The sequence below is a fragment of the Myxocyprinus asiaticus genome, chromosome 32 (genome assembly GCF_019703515.2).
Source record: "Myxocyprinus asiaticus isolate MX2 ecotype Aquarium Trade chromosome 32, UBuf_Myxa_2, whole genome shotgun sequence".
In the NCBI taxonomy this organism is placed as follows: domain Eukaryota; kingdom Metazoa; phylum Chordata; class Actinopteri; order Cypriniformes; family Catostomidae; genus Myxocyprinus; species Myxocyprinus asiaticus.
The window spans coordinates 4,899,865-4,917,432 of NC_059375.1; the positions used below are offsets into that span (position 1 = coordinate 4,899,865).

Here is a 17,568-nt window from a genome sequence, read left to right on the forward strand (position 1 = left end):
AAAATCTACCAGTGCTGAAGAAGTAATCCAAAGTATTTAGAATACGTTACTGACCTTGAGTAATCTAACGGAATACGTTACAAATTACATTTTAGGGCATGTATTATGTAATCTGTAGTGGAATACATTTCAAAAGTAACCCTCCCAACCCTGCATGTATACCATTATAAAGGATGCTACGCCCCGGAATGTAGCCCTAGTACGTTTGAAATAAAAACAAGTATGACGGATAGACCGTGATGGAAATTTTACAACTCAGTCTGAGTGATGGATTAAGATTTTTTTTCTAGTGCAACCTCTGGGTGAAAGGTTGTGACAATTGTAGGGGCCCACAAAAACTCCAGTTGTCATCCTTTATGCCCCTACACTATGACTAAATGATAATAGACCAATCCTTTGGCAATGTCACCATTACGTCACATACAGAAGTGGTGGCAGAATTCGTCAGCAAACAGAAAACTTTTATCGGATTCCGTTGATTAAAAGTTATTTGAGGGTTCTCGTAGACTACTGTGGCTTCAAGCCATCAACAGAGCTGACTGGACTGAGGAGATAATTTCAACTCACTCTTGCAGCAAACATTATTTAAGATATGTTATTAACTCGTATAATAATAATTGTATAGCTGAGAATATTTGTGTATTTATGATGGTTTTGTGTCATACTTTCTTTTAATCTTCTAATCTGTCAAATCTAACACAACAGTCTATCGCAGTGGCTCTCAGTTCCGGTCCTGGGGACCCCCAGCACTGAGCATTTTGGATGTCTCCTTTATCTGACAAACCTGATTTAGACATGAGCTCATTGGCAGAGAGCTCCATGAACTGTACTAGGTGTGTCAAATAAGGGAGATATCCAAAATGTGCAGTGCTGGGGGTCCCCAGGACCGCAATTGAGAACCATTGGTCTATCAGCTTTCTGCCTCCATGAACTGCGCATGCGCAGAAATTTTGTAAACATTTGGATTGGTCTATATAGATACAGCTTGTATGCCAAATAATTAAATCAAAACCTCAGAAACATGCAATATTGGTGAAATTATTCTCCAAATTAATGTTGCCCATCTCCCCTCCCCACCCTAAAAAATGGTTAAGTCACAAGGGTTTGCTCATGCTTAAAGGATTAGTTCACCCAAAAATGATAATTCTCATGATTTACTCACCTTTAAGCCATCCCAGATGTGTATGTCTTTCCTTCTTCAGAGGAACCAAAATGAAGATTTTTATAAGCACATTTCACCTCTGTATGTCCATACAATGAAAGTGAATGGGTGCCGTGATGCTGCTGGCTGTTTGACGGTCCAAAAGTCATATTTAGGCAGCATAAAAGTAATCCACATGACTCCAGTCGATCAGTCAATGTCTTCTATTATCTCTAACAGCTGTTCTGTGTTTCAGTGAGAGCTGGAGGGGGATAAAAGTGGTGTCCAGACTGCCAGAGGGGGAGAGAGAGACACACAATGCTGGCTGTGTCTCCATACATTTTATGTTGTGCTGAAAAGCAAGTTGTGAATGCTGAAAAGTGATTAAAAATAAAACTCACGTTGGATTGTTTACCCGGCTCCTGCTTCCTCCTTAATAAAGAGGGCAAGATACATGTCACAGTGGTGCTGAAACCCGGGATTTGGAGGAAGAAAATGCCGTCATGGAGTCCTTGCCACTGGCCAAAGTAATCAAGACCCTCGCCGGCATCCACCAAGCCCAACATCAGGCTCTGCTTGAGCTATGTGTGGAACAGGAGCAGCGGTTTCAGGGTCTCTTCTAAGCTCAAGCAGAGGACCAGCAGGTGCTACAGAGCTTGGTACACCAGGAGGGGTCTTCAGCCATGACCCCAGACCCACCTATGGACATGCTGCACATCATGCTGATGAAAATGGGAGCTCAGGACTACCTGGAGGCATTCCTTGAACTCTTTGAGTGGACAGCTGGAGCATGGAAGTGGCCCAGCACTCAGTGGGCAGCCCTCCTGATGCTGTTGTCCGGTTAAGCCCAACTCTCAGCCCGACAACTCCCTGCATCCAGCCACCTGGTGTATGAAGACCTGAAGAAAGACATCATGCAACAGGTTGGCCCAGAGCAACATTGCCAACACTTCCGCTCGTTGACACTCGGCGAGCTCAGCCACCCGTTCGCATTCGCTCGACAGCTCCATGACACCTGCCGAAGGTGGCTGCTGGCTGAAGATAGCGACGCTGAGGAGGTACTCGATTTGGTGGTACTGGAACAGTTAATCGCCCGGCTACTGAAAAGGACAGCAGAGTGGGCCCAGTGCCACCAACCAGCGTCGCTGGATGAGGCAGTCCAGCTGGCTGTGGACCATATGGTGGCGTATTTGGGGGCCGGCGAGCCCTCTTCTCTCTCTCTCTCTCCCCCTCTCTCTCTCTCCCTTTCTCTCTCTTCCATCCCCCTCCTCTTCTCCTCATCCTGTTCCTATTCCCCGGAAATGGGTAATTCCGACCCCAAACCCGATTCCCCAGTCCCATGGGCCATTTATCCCGCCGGTTTCCCCTAACCCTCTCTGTTCTCCCCCACAGGCTGATGAATCCGCTGACGGGGGTATGGGCGTGAATTCTGAAGGAGCTGTGGGGAACCTGGGAATTTCCTTGGTGTGTGGAGACACTGGTCTGGGTACCCGATGTGCCACTGGCCGCCCCAAACGAGCAGGAGCGTACCGGATATCTGTGAGTATTAAGGGAGGATACAACCCAATTATTAATACCGTGGAGCTGTCGGTAAAATGTTATTCCTGATGGCTCATTATCATCCGATAGCGGGTCACTTAGGGCGAGAAAAAAATAAACCATCTAATGGCCCATTTCTATTGGCCGGGCATTCGCGGGGATGTTCACAGGTGGTGTGCAGCATGTCTTGAATGTCAGCTGGTGAATCCGCCGGCCACCCCAAGAGCGCCATTGTGCCCCTTCCATTGAACGAGGTCCCCTTTGAAAGACTTGGCATGGACCTCATCGGGCCATTAGAGCGGATGGCACGTGGGCATTGCTTTGTGTTGGTTCTGGTGGACTATGCAATGCAATATCCCATTTGAATTATTGTATGGGCATCGACCTCGCAGCATGCTCAACATCCTATTGGAAAATTGGGAGGAGGGACCTTCAAACAGCAAAACTCCACACACTGGGGAAATTAACACAGGAGAACTTGCTCCAGGCTTAAGAACGTCAAAGCCAGCTGTATAATAGGGGTACTCGGCTATGGGAATTTACGGTGGGAGGCAAAGTCCTTGTATTACTCCCCTCATCAAAATCAGCTCTAAATTACTCTCCAAGTTGCAAGGACCCTTTGAGGTCACACAGCGAGTCGGGAGATCGATTATGAGGTAAAACGAATCTCCTCTAATGGCGGATCCTCAGTTTTTCTTCTTTATCCGTGAGAGGGGATATCCTGTAAATGACACAACTCGGTGCTGCCCTTTAACATCTGGTAGCATATAACAAAGCAATTTTACTGCGCATGTGTCCAACGTGTCCATTCGCGCTCATCCGCATGAGGTATATTTTCAAAGCTGTGTGCATACAACTGTGCACAAGACGGAATAGAATGCACAAAGTGAAGTATACCTGGGCCTTTAGCTGTTGAATTTGCCACGCCCCTTGTTTCTAAAGACATACATGCACACTAATTGTGATTATTTTAAAAAAATTGCGATTGCAATTTGAACTGCTATATGATAAACATGAAACAAAAAACATGTGTGATTCCTTTTAACCAAAATTAATCCATGTTTTGCCGAGGCTTTACTGCCAACCATAAATACTGTTCTAGAAAGGGTGTTCACACTTGAGTCCTCTTTTTAAAAAAAAAAAAAAAAAAAAACTTGGGTTGGGTTGTGAAGCATCACAATCACTTTTCATCATAATTATTATTTTTTTAAACCCAGTCAATTTGAATTTTATATTATTGCAATAATAATAATGTTAAGACTTTGTTATCAAAATATATTATTGTATAATAAATATGATCATTATTACTATAATAATTTATTATTATTATTATTATTTAATAGTAATTTATTTCTTTAATAATTTCTTAACTGACTATGCTGTCCTGGTAAACCCTCAAGCCATTATTTCAATGGAAGATTTTATTTTGAAAACTGAAGGGACAGAAGTTTGTTGTTTGAAGTTGAGTTGACAGCCTTTTAATGCAGTGAAATGCTGCCTTGCTGTCAAAAAAAACCCGCTCTCATGGGGTTATTTTAAATGTGTATAGTAAATTGTAGCAGCCAAACATAGAGGTACTGTAGGTGAAATTACACAAATGTGCAATTTAAATAAATCTGGAGCACTTTAATGCGCTCGGTGCGCGTTAGCACACCTAACTGAACTCAGAGCACATCTGTCACTCAGGTCACCAGATAGATAGAGTTTGTGTGTATGGAGCACAGAACCACTCTGAAACCACGTGTAATACAATGATCCTGTTTACATGTATTTAACAAAGTATTACACACTACAGACAAAACAGCTGTGCACATAGGTGCAGCACAGCAGGCAGCGTGTTGAGACTATTTATTTATTTAATGAAATCGTAGCCCTCGCGGTTTGAAAATCACACTGGGTCATATCGCGATTTTGATTTTATTTCAATTAGTCGTTCAGCCCTAACACACACACACACAGAGACACTAAAATCACTGTAATCAGAGATGGTGTAGCAGAGCATCTAAAAAAATAAAAAAACATGCAATTTGATGTTACACTAAACTTAAACAGGTACTTAAATGAACAAGATGGCGCCGAGTATGGCTGCTGCGTTGCGAGCTCCGACCCAGTGTTGCAGTTTTTTGTATGTTCTGTCTACAATTCTTTTGTCTTGGATTGTCTATGATGGACAAACACTTTTGAACATTGGTTTTGCAATAGCACACTGAAAACCGTACTTTAAATTCCTCAATGCCGACCCACTGTTTACAAACACGACAGCAGAGCCCTTTGTCTGGGCAGAAAAGGGGAAGGAGAGCTGGAGTTCTCGTCAGACTTCGTGCAAATCGACCCCCTGCTACCCAGTATTCTACTGGCAAATGTTCAGTCTCTGGACAACAAGCTCTGAGAGCGTGGATCTCTTTCCAATGAGAGACGAGGGACTGCTGCATTATCTGCTTTACAGAAACTTGGATGTCTGCGGAGGTTCCAGACTCAGCCATTGAACCCGTGGGGTCCTCAGTGCACCGTGCGGACAGAGTGAAAGACCTCTCGGGTAAAAGCAGAGGTGGTGGTGTATGTTTTATGATCAACAAATCCTGGTTTGATCAGAGGAACGTACATTCTATCAAGTCTTTCTGCTCTTCTGATCAGGAATTTCTCATGCTTCTGTGTCAACCATTCTGGCTACTGAGCAAATTCACAGCGATCATTATCACAGCTGTGTACATCCCACCACAAGCCGACACAGATTGGGCACTCAAGGAACTGTAAGGGAGTATAAGCAAGCAGGAAACCGCACACCCTGAGGCCACATTCATTGTGACCGGGGACTTTAACAAAGTCAACTTCAAGTCAATAGCATCGAAATACTACCAACACATCAGTTTCAACACACAAGGGGACCGGGTTTTGTACCATTGCTGCACTCCCTTCCGAGATGGCTACAAATCCCTCCCCCACCCACCATTTGGCAAATCGGACCACTCTTCCATTCTGCTTCTGCCCACTTACAGGCAGAAACTGAAACAGGAAGCACCCGCCCTCAGAACGATCCAGTGCTGGTCGGACCAATCAGATTCTATGCTACAAGACTACGCTGATAGTGTAATGTGTTTCATCAGGAAGTGCATAGAGGATGTAGTACCGACCAAAACTATACGGATCTACCCTTACCAGAAACCATGGATTAATAGCGACGTTCGTGCGGCACTTAATGCGCGGGGGTGGTACAGTTTATTTTTATTGTATACAGTCTTCTTATTTTGTGTATATTGTATATTATTAAGTGTATATTGTATATTGTGTTGTGTAACAGATGTGTAAACTGTGTTGTGTAAATCAGATGTTTATTGTAATTGACATACTGCTATGTTGCTTGGAACTGGACCCAAGACTTTCACCCACTGTTGCACTTGTGTATATGGATGAGTGACAAAGGGATTTGATTTGATATTTTGGTGCTCTCACACGATAAATAGACAACCATCAAACTGATGCTCTTAGCTTCCTGCTGCCCATATATATTATCATAATATATTAACATTATATATATTCTTCCATTTCAGAAAATTAAAATTCTTACCTGCTCCTCTGAAATGCCGGCCTGGCTGCTCTCCTCAACCTGCCCCTCACACCATATTTCCACATAAGCCATAAAAAAGGGGCTAATACTATGGACAACTTGACTTGTATTACACATGCTTTTCAGCTTAATTATATTGGTACATGTACAGTATATGTTTTTTTAGTTTTTTTTTTTTTAGGCATTTTAATACTTTAGGCATAACTTACTATAAAGTTTCTTTTTGACTTGATCACTGTTTTTTTTGTTTGTTTTTTTAGTAGTATCGGTTTGCTTCAGTATTTCCCTGATCAACTGTTCCTCCTCACCCTATTCTGACTGGTCTACCCTGCGGCTATATTCACCTTGGATCTAATAAAAGAAGAGCGTCTCCAATGCATATCCACTTAAGATGTACACATTCTAGAGTAAATGTGGGGAAAAAAGGTGATGCGTCTTCTTCATTTGAAAAGGCGGCGCATAAGCTACAATGGAAACGCATTTACCATGTGTCATAACTGCGTTTATAACTGGACTAACCTGTGGACAAATCTCATCGCAGAGCATCTGAAATGTTGCTCTGGTCATTCTGTAATGTGGGACACAAAGCCTGTCATCAAAATTATTGGCCAACATTACCTCCCAGAACTTTCTGACACACTTTTGTTCCCATATTTAAAGCATCTGCTGCCAGTCGCAAGCAAACATCAAGTATGTTAGAGCATTTTGTCTGTGTGCTCTAAGCCCTTATTAATTCGTTACATTTATTAAAAGAGCCACAGTGGCTTCCACATTGTCTTCGACTTTCATTTCCATTTATAATTATATTTAGTTTGCGCCAATTTCCCCGGAAGTGACAATTTGTGTGGAAAAATAGTTATTGAAAACTTCATGTCACCTCAGAATGTTCAGAAACCATGGGCCAGGGGCCTGGGTAGCTCAGCAAGTAAAGACGCTGACTACCACACCTGGAGTCGCAAGTTCGAATCCAGGGCATGCTGAATGACTCCAGTCAGGCTTCCTAAGCAACCAATTCGCCCGGTTGCTTGGGTGGGTAGAGTTACATTTGGGTTAACCTCCTTGTGGTTGCTATAATGTGATTCTCGCTTTCGGTGGGGCACGTCGTGAGTTGTGAGTGGATGCTGCAGAGAATAGCGTGAGCCTCCACACGCGCTAGGTCTCCGCACTAACGCGCTCAATAAGCCACATGATAAGATGCGTGGATTGACTGTCTCAGATGCGGAGGCAACTGAGATTCGTCCTCCGCAACTTGGATTGAGGCGAGTCACTACGCCACCACGAGGACCTAAAGCACATTGGGAATTGGGCATACCAAATTGAGGGGGAAAGGGGAGGGAAAAAAAAGAAACCATGGGCCAGACATCTACAACAGTACAATGGATCTCTAAAAAACCGTGATGTGGTGTGATGGGACAAACAAAGTTTCCAGCATGGACAACCTCGTTGAGTATAATGGGAGCTATTTAATTAACATAAAGTGGCAAATTAAAGTTGTGTTTTTGCTTCTTATATTGACAGTCAGAGGCACAACTATGGGGAGGAGAGGGGTGTCTGTCCTTACTAGCCCATACTTGTTCTGAGCTGGTTTTAAAATGCTGCAGTGCTAGCCACAAATCTTTCATCTTGAGGATGTTGAATTGCTGTGATTTGCTCTGTCACCGATCCCTCACTCTAGGTGTCTCCTAACACCTCCCCAGCTGTCTGTTGTCACAGCCTCCCTCCTTGCAGGGAGGACACCCATGGGCCTGCCCCGGAGGAGGAAAGTTCTGCTTTGGGTCATGGCTGACAGGTTCTGCGAGTTCAGCCAACATTGAGCCTTAGGTGCACCATTCCCAGCCTTACCACTGGTATTGCTGCTACCAACATCCCAGCTAAATGCAGGACGTCTGCATACAGTAGACATCTGCCCACTAGAAACTTTGCTTCTGTTTTTATAATTGCCTAGGTCCTGACATCTGTCAAAAAAGCTTGCTTATTTTGAGTCTTATGCCAATGAACTGAACAGTCTGAGCAGGAATTAGATGACTCTTCCTGTAACTGACTATCAATCCTAATGCCTCTGTGTGACAGTATCAACCTTGTCTGTTCTTGCACCTGCTGCCGAGACTGACCACACAGCAACCAGTTGTGGGGCATGGCCTGGCGAGACAGGGCGTGGGGCATGGGACCAGGGCAGAGTCAATGGGCCCGCGACTGCGACTGTTGATCCAGGGCAAGCACGTGTTAGTTCAGACAGACAACACGGCAACGGTAGCATATGTCAACCGCCAAGGCGGTCTGCGCTCTCGTTGTATGTCACAATTCGCCCGCTGTCTCCTCCTCTGGAGTCAGCAGCACTTCAAGTCGCTGCGAACCACTCGCATCCCGGGCAATCTCAACGCTACAGTGGACGCGCTATCACGATAGGTTACCCTCAGGGGAGAGTGGAGACTCCACCCTCAGGTGGTCCAGCTGATTTGGAGTCGATTCGGACAGGCACAGGTGCACCTGTTCACCTCCCCACTGCCCACTCTGGTACGCCCTGACCAAGGCCCCCCTTTGCATAAACGCGCTGGCACACAGCAGGCCCCCTGGCATGCGCAAATATGCATTTCCCCCAGTGAGTCTACTTGCACAGACCCTGTGCAAGGTCAGGGAGGACGAGGAGCAGGTTGTCCTGGTAGCACCCTACTGGCCCACCCAGACGTGGTTCTCGGACCTCACGCTCCTCGCGACAGCCCCCCCTGGCAAATTCCCCTGAGGAAGGACCTTCTTTCTCAGGGACGGGGCACCATCTGGCACCTGCGACCAGACCTCTGGAATCTCCATGTCTGGCCCCTGGATGGGACGTGGAAGACCTAAGCGGTCTACCACCTGCGGTGGTAGGCACGATCACTCAGGCTAGGGCCCCCTCTACGAGGCACCTGTATGCCTTTAAGTGGCATCTGTTCGCTAAGTGGTGTTCTTCCCGACGGGAAGACCCCCAGAGATGCGCAGTCAGATCAGTGCTTTTCTTCCTGCAGGAGAGGTTGGAAGGGAGGCTGTTCCCTTCCACCTTGAAGGTGTACGTTGCCACCATAGCAGCACACCATGATGCAGTCGACGGTAAGTCCTTAGGGAAGCACGACCTGATCATCAGGTTCCTGAGAGGCGCCAGGAGGCTGAATCCCTCCAGACCGCGCCTCGTTCCCTCATGGGACCTCTCTGTAGTTCTTCAGGGTCTTCAGAGAGCCCTCTTTAAGCCTTTGCAGTCAGCCGAGCTTAAGGCACTCTCCTTGAAGACTGCCTTCCTGACTGCGCTCACTTCCATCAAGAGGGTAGGAGACCTGCAAGCGTTCTCTGTCAGCGAAACGTGCCTGGAGTTCGGTATGGGCTACTCTCATGTGATCCTGAGACCCCGACTGGGCTATGTGCCCAAGGTTCCCACGACCCCTTTTAGGGACCAGGTGGTGAACCTGCAAGCGCTGCCCCAGGAGGAGGCAGACCTAGCCCTGTCGTTGCTGTGTCCGGTGCACGCTTTACGCATCTGTTTGGATCACACGCAGAGCTTTAGGATCTCTGAGCAGCTCTTTGTCTGCTTTGGTGCACAGCGGAAAGGAAGTGCTGTCTCCAAGCAGAGGATCGCCCACTGGCTCATTGACGCCATAACTATGGCATATCACGCCCAGGACGTGCAGCCCCCGGTAGGGCTACGAGCCCATTCTACCAGGGGTGTAGCGGTCTCCTGGGCCCTGGCCAGGGGTGCCTCTCTAACAGACATTTGCAGAGCAGCAGGCTGGGCAACACCCAACACCTTTGCAAGGTTCTACAACCACCAGGTGGAACTGGTTTCGTCCCAGGTAATGGCACGCAATACAAGCGAATAAGCCCGGGATAGCCAGCCGGGTGTATCGCTTGTACATAGCACCTTCCACCTCCTTTTGAGCTGAAGACGTGCGCCATTAATTCCCAGTAGTGTTCACAAACTTTGTTCCCTGGTTGACTTCCTCCGAGCCCTGTGGTAGTCGAGTTTTCAGAGAGACTCGCTGCCAGCCCAGTACATATGTTAACTAAGAGTCCTGTTCTGGGTAGGTGCTCTGCATGTGGCGGTTCCCTGTAAGGCTAACCCTATGCAATTTATATATCTTCCGCTAATTCATTTCCCTGTTGGCAAACTGCATCTTCCTTGGGCAGAGCCCCTCTGCTCCAGTCTCCATGTTTGTAGTATATCCTCCCCCATTGGATAGGATCTACCTTGAAGACTCTCCACATAGTCAGAAAGACCATGTGACGTATTTTTCCACTTAAATATCCCCCCCCTCTCTTTGGGCGAGGTGTGGTCTCCGCAGTGTCTTCCCCTTGGGAGGGACATCCCCGACTAGACCTGGCGGCCCAGTCCGATAATCCCCCTTCTTTTTTAGGGAGTGGAAAAAAATAAGGGGAAAAGAGGCCACGACTGGGTTAGCCTGTCTCTATCTTTTGGGTAGTCGATTTGTCCCCAAAGGGCCGTTTGACACTCATAACTATGTTGGGGGAGGTTAAGTGTCGACCTGGTGTGCTGGCTATGAGGCACACAGCAGTCTGCCCACCACACACCGCCAGTTCACGTAACACAGTTCAGCCAGTTGTGGCGTTTCGTATAGGGGCCCCTAGTGTCACTACATCGACACAACGTCGAGTGAGTGACAGATAGGGAACATCATGGTTACTTGTGTAACCTCCGTTCCCTGATGGAGGGAACGAGACATTGTGTCCCTCTTGCCACAACGCTGAACTACCCGCTGAAATGGCTAGACCTTGTCTTGGCTCCTCAGCATAAAACCTGAATGAGTGGTTTCATACCAGCTCCTTTTATACCCGTATGTCTGGGGGAGTGGCATGCAAATACCACTCGCCAATTTTCATTGGCCTTTTATCAAAGACCAGAGGTGTTTCGGGCTCCCAAGAGTGACCCCTAGTGTCACTACATCGACACAAAGTCTTGTTCCCTCCATCAGGGAATGGAGGTTACACAAGTAACCATGAAGTTTTCTTCTGTTTTCTGTTTAGAATGGTGTGGCTGTTTAATATGATTTTGAACTAATTTAATCACGGACACATTTGGGGTTTCATAGAGGTTTTCAACAAATAATTCAGTGCTGAATTCCGCAACCTTTTACAGCACCGTTTATAATGATTTATGCTGCGTGGTTGAGACTGGTCCGCTAGTAAATGCACCAAGGGCCTCGTGTAAAACTTGCCGTAGATTTCATACTGAAAGTGAGCTGTGCTGACAATTGATCCGGGTAGTGCATAGTACTGTTTCGTTCTGCTTTTGCAGCATTGCTTGTTTGATTTGTCTCAAACCCAACAGAAAACGACAGTGCATCAGAGAAAGTCGGAAATCTTTTGCTGCATCCACACCTACAGGTGTCAGCATAAAGTCCAAGACCACAGGCAAACTAGACAGAGAAACACAAACAATGGACTTATGGTGCATCTCAATCAGTTCACTAGTTCAGTAGTCAGGGCACTGATCAGTGAGTCGGCCAATTTTAGGGCTGTCTCATTTGGAAAATCGTTCCAGTGCACTGAAACGTTTGCTCCCTAAAAAAATCCCACAATGCACTGTAAAAACCAAGGAGCATCGTTGCTCACTATATTCCCTTACCAGAAACATCGTCATGTCCTCTGAAGTCTCTCAAGTGGTTACATGACAAACACAAGTGTAAAACTATGAAGTCCAAGCCTTATTTTCTCTTTAAAAGAGATGTTGTTTGTCTTTCATTCATAATTACCATGAAAGTGAAACAATCTTTTAAATATTTGAGTTGTTAAAAGGTTTTAAAAACACTCCTATATATTTGTATTTATTTATTTATACCATTTATCTGTAATAATAACACTATACGTTTGAATAACTTCAAGGAAAATGAATGATAGTCATTTATACAGGGATGGTGCTAATTAATAACAGCTGCGCTTCAATGCATGAGCTCATTAATGTGTCACAGGTGATTGAGTCATAAGTGTCACAATGTTCAGTTGATCAGTACCCGAATTCATGTTCACAATATACTGATTCACTAGAGCCAGGGAGCTATTTGAGGCACAGGGTTAGGCTGAGTTCGGAATTGCATACTACCATACTACTCTTACTATTTCTACCATAGACAGATATGGCAGAAGTAGTACGAGTAGTATTGGTAATATGCAGTTTCAAACTCAGCATTAGAGAACCTCTAATCTGACTGTAGAATCCTACTCTAAATAGTACATAAATACAAAGTACACATAACAGTAAGTGTTCACATTTTTATTGTTGTCTTGCTGAGTTGTCTTAAATTGAAGTATACTGTACTTACTGTCCATTTTGTCTGAAAATTGTTGCTAGAAGATAACCAAGCTGGTAGCCTATAAACGGCATGAGTGCGGCCACTGTCATGAGTTGAGGAGACAGTACGATCCACGCCGTTGCCCCAACTGTGATTCCAGACAACACACCAATCACCAAAGAAGCAACAAGCAGGAGGCTCAGACCAACCTGTTGAATATTTTACATTTTGTCAGTGTCAGTCAAATATACTAGAGCATATTGTCCACCAAAGAATGAAGCAAAATCCAAAGGCTTCAACTATCATTAAAGTTCACAAAACTAAATGACGAATATTTATGCCACTATTCAGCGGTGTCTGATTACAGGGAGGGGGATCTGGGAACGTTGTCTCGTGTCAAAGTACGAGGAGGCCTCACTAAAGTGCAATAAAATATATACTATCCCAGGCCCTGTGAATTCAAGTGACAACCCTGCTACTATTACTAGAACACTACTTCTGTTTATACCATTGACAACATGTTTGAATACCAGGAAAATTACATTTTTGCTTATGCAAATTCTCTGGTGTAAATATCTGCAACAAGTTAGGCCCTGGTAAATACAGGTCAAAGATCAGACTCACTTTAATTATTGTTTGAGAATATTGTGGCTTCCAGTAGTTGATGGCTATGCCAATGGCACAGGGTACCAGGGTCATAATGAGGGCAATAATGATGCCCATGTAAGGAATGGCAGTACCCAGACTGGTAGAATTCTGAGAGTACACGTAGAGAAGTAGGGGCATCATGCCCAGAGCAAGGGCAGTAGAGCATGCGGTCATCACAATACTAAAAGAATCCAAAGAGAGAGAAAGAAGTTTATTTTTCAGTCATTTCATTCTGATTGACTTTCTTTTTATACTTCGAATTTACACACATTGATTGACACTTAACACAATAAACACTATTTTCACAAATAAAAAATAAATACTGACAATAGTAGATCATATGTAGACACTGAGGTAGATATTGCAGTGCAAAAATGGGTATGCAGAAAAAGTGCATTAAAACGGCAGAATAAAAATAGGTCACAAACCATAAGAATATGTAGTTTGCAGTGGTGCTTTAAAAATGCATGTGCGTTAAGTTACTCAGAAAAGTAATTCACTACAAATAACTTATAACTACACTAAAATTGTACTTGCTGATCACTTAATCGAAAAAGTAATCACATTACTAATTATTTTTAAGTTTCTTAAAGGTGCACTAATTTTTTCCTCATTTTCCTCCAGACAACAGTTTACCTCCTAAAGACATGAATTGTAATTTTGCAATATATGTAGGAAATCATGACCACTCACATTAAAATGAAGACTCCAGTCGTATCAGTAACTTTATAAAAGCTGTTTTATTCTACATGGAGAGGGTCCGCACATGGGGGCTGCTATGTTAGAATCACATGACCAGCCGAATACTACTGGCTTAATCTCAGTAACTGTCCTGTTATTTGACACTTTCACTCACTGATTAAAGTAATCATGACTGACTGTGAATACTACATTTCTACAATGGCATCTGAAACTGAAAACTATCGATTTTAAATGATGCTGCATCCAAGCCACTTGGTGTCAGTGTAAGTCCAAGATGACACAAAGACAAAAGTTACCGAGTGCACCTTTAAACATTTTTCACAGAAAAGGTTTTGTTATTTTGACTCAACAAATTCAAAATAATGTCTATATTTCTTCCTTTCATTGACTCGCTAGGAGGCGCATGTCCTTCAGCTGTCATAAAATGCAAAAAGATAAATTGACATAAAATGACATAATTTGTGTTTTAAATGTATTCTACATGTACAGTATAATATTATTTAAAAAAAATGTGTCAAGTAATTAAAAGTAATTAACTTATTAATTCCAAAACCCCAATTCCAAAAAAGTTGAGACAGTATGAAAAATGCTAATAAAAACAAAAAGGAGTGATTTGTAAATTATATTGAAAGCACTACAACTAAACATTATATGATGTTTTACCTTGTGAATTTCATTGTTTTTTTTTTTAAAAACATTTTTTATGTACAGTAATTTCAAATCAGATGATTGCAACAAGCTCCAAAAAAGTTGAGACAGGGGCAATTTAAGACTAATAACAATTTGATGAGTTACAGTAAATAACAAGGCAATGTGAAACAGGAGATGTTAAACAGGTGAGGCAGTCATGTCATAGTATATAAGCATCCTCCAAAAACAGCCTAGTCCTTCAAGAGCAAGGATCATTCGAGACTTGTCAATTTGTCAACAGATGTTTCAGCAAATAATCCAGCACTTTGAGAACAGTGTTCCCCGAATTGTACAGATTTTGGGCATTTCACCCTCTACAGTGCATAATATAGTTAAAAGATTCAAGGAATATGGTCAAATCTCGGTGCGTAAAGGGCAAGACGAAAACCACTTCTGAATGTATGTGATCTCTGATCCCTCAGACATCACTGTCTTAAAAAACATCATTCATCTGTAATGGATATCATGAACATGGGTTTGGGATTACTTTAGTAAACTTTTGTAAATCAACACCATTTGCCGCTGCATCCAGGGCTTGATTGGTAATCTGGCATACCGGGCATTTTTCCGGTGGGCCGACGCACTTTGGGGCCGATCAGGGGCGGACTGGGACTAAGCTGAAATGAGCCGCCGCGTTATGCAGAACGGGCCACAAAACGGCGCCGCAATATGCCGAAGGGGGGCAGCGATATGCAGAAAAGGACAGCGACACCCCCCCACTAAAAGTGACACCAACACCCGAAGTTAAGACTTTACTATGCAAAGCAGAAGCCCTACATCAACACTGTCCAGAGGCGCTGCCGACTTCTCTGGGCTCAGTCTCATCTTGGATGGAAAGCAGAACAGTAGAACCGTGTTTTTTGGTCCGATGAGTCCACATTTCAAATAGTTTTTGAAAAATACAGCTGCTGTGTTCTCCGGGCCAAAGAGGTCCAAAAAGCCATCAGGTCCAAAAGCCAGTGTTTGTATGGGCCAGGGGTGTCACTCGCACATCTGTGAGAACACCATGAATGCAGACAGATATGTACAAATTTTGGAGCAGCATATACTGCCATCCAGCACCGTATTTTCCAGGGATGTCCCAGCATTTTCAGCAGGACAACTTAACAACGCATACTGGCCGAATAAGCAGAGAGTGCGGGTGCTAGATTAGCCTGCTGCAGTCCTGACCATGTCCAATTGAAAATGTGTGGTGCATTACGAAGCGCACAATACGGCAACGAAGACCCCATACAATTGCGCAGCTGAAGACCTGCATAATGGATGAATGGGGGAAAATTCCACTTTTTAAACTTAATAGTTTAAACAGCCCTTCAGTGCCTAAATGCTTAGTGCTATTAGAAGAAATGGTGATGTTTCACGCATTTTTTGGAGTGTGTTGTAATCATCTGATTTGAAATGACTGTGCAATGAAAAACAATGAAATTCACAAGGTAAAACATCATATAATGTTTAGTTGTAGTGCTTTCAATATAGCAAAGGGTGAATAACATTTACAGATCACTCCTTTTTGTTTTTATTAGCATTTTTCATACTGTCCCATCTTTTTCGGAATTAGGGCTGTAACTGAAAGTCAGTAACAGTTAAATGATTACAAAAAAAATAAATACAAAAAATGAAATGCGCTAAACAGCTGTAATTTTTGTACTAAAAAGTAATTACTTTGTAATTAGATTAAACCAAACACTGATCCTTATAAAATAATGTTAACCCCAAATAAAGTTTCAGTAATACATGTTTATCAGTTGGTTACCTTAGATTCATGTCGCCTTGAAGACCCAGTGCAATAATATTGGACAGGTTTCCGCCGGGGCAGCATCCGCAAAGCAGAACAGTAACCGCTTCAGTGGGACCCAGATTAAATATCTTAGCCAGACTGAACGCAGTCAGTGGCATGATACCGTACTGAGCCAGCACTGCGATAGCAACACCTTCTGGCCTGAGAACATGAGCTCTGATCTTTGATATCTCCATGGTACAGCCCATGGACACCATAGTGATGAACAGTATTAGAACAGTTATCACACTGATGCTTTTGTCCATCACTGGCGAAATCCATTGAACCCCTGCTGTGATGGTAAAGTTTGCAGACGTGGAGTTTAGAAAACCATAGCTGGATCTGTGAGGAACTTCTGTGAAGTTCATGATTCTATAGTCACACTGTGGTTTCTCCTGGGCTCGAACCCTTGTCTGTCTGAATTTCAATGCCTTCTCCAAAAGGTCATTTCACTCGTTTTGTTATTTCTTGAGATAAGGAAGAAAAAAAAAAAAACTACTGTGAAACAAGGACATTCAAAAAAAATATATAACAAGACAAACCCTTGATTTTAGAATTCATTATTACAAATCATGTGATATATGGTGCTAAATGAATGAGAAATGAGTAAAACTGATATACAATTCTAACATTAATTCACAACATTTTTAAACTTTATTAATTCACTTTTTAAAAAAATAATTCCAGAAAATCTCCTTTTCTTACTATTCCTGTTCCGTACAAAATGAAGAGTTGAGAAAACTCAAAATATCATGGTGCAATTTAACACAATTAAAATGTTTAGCTGTTATCAGGATAATAATTTATTTATAAATAAGGATTTTACTACATGGCAAAGAAGGCATATCAGTGAGACTATATGATACTGATCAATAATAATAATTATTATAAATAGTCTGAATCTGATTTAAAATGAATCACTTACCTTTATTTTGTGCATACAAGAGTTTGTGGTGCTTTTTATTTGAAGTTGGGAACAGTGCTGTTCTCTCTCTCTCATGCTCTCTCTGTTTCTACTTGTCTCATGCTCTCTCTCTCTCTCTCTCTCTCTCTCTCTCTCTCTCTCTATCAGAGACACAAACTGCAAAACCTTTTCACTGCAATGGGAATTATGATTTTGAGGTGAGAATGCATCATTTCTTGATCTGACATTGCTCTTGCAGATGTTTCTTGATTTTATTCAACCTATGAAAGTTGTATAATTTTAAAGTTTACAGTATTACTAGGCTGCATT

At 43.3% G+C, this 17,568-nt stretch overlaps 1 protein-coding gene across 1 annotated transcript in view; it reads right to left on the bottom strand.

The window, feature by feature from the left end:
* Positions 1-17,366, bottom strand: part of LOC127423014 (hepatic sodium/bile acid cotransporter-like) — a 31,679-nt gene extending 14,313 nt beyond the window's left edge. The window contains exons 1-4 of the mRNA XM_051666984.1: positions 17,260-17,366; positions 16,311-16,801; positions 13,142-13,346; positions 12,548-12,726 (exon numbers count right to left, since the gene is read on the bottom strand). Coding sequence (XP_051522944.1) covers positions 12,548-12,726; positions 13,142-13,346; positions 16,311-16,702 — 776 coding nt within the window. The 5' untranslated portion in view covers positions 16,703-16,801; positions 17,260-17,366. The remainder of the gene's footprint in view (positions 1-12,547; positions 12,727-13,141; positions 13,347-16,310; positions 16,802-17,259) is intronic.
* Between the last annotated feature and the right edge of the window lie 202 nt (positions 17,367-17,568).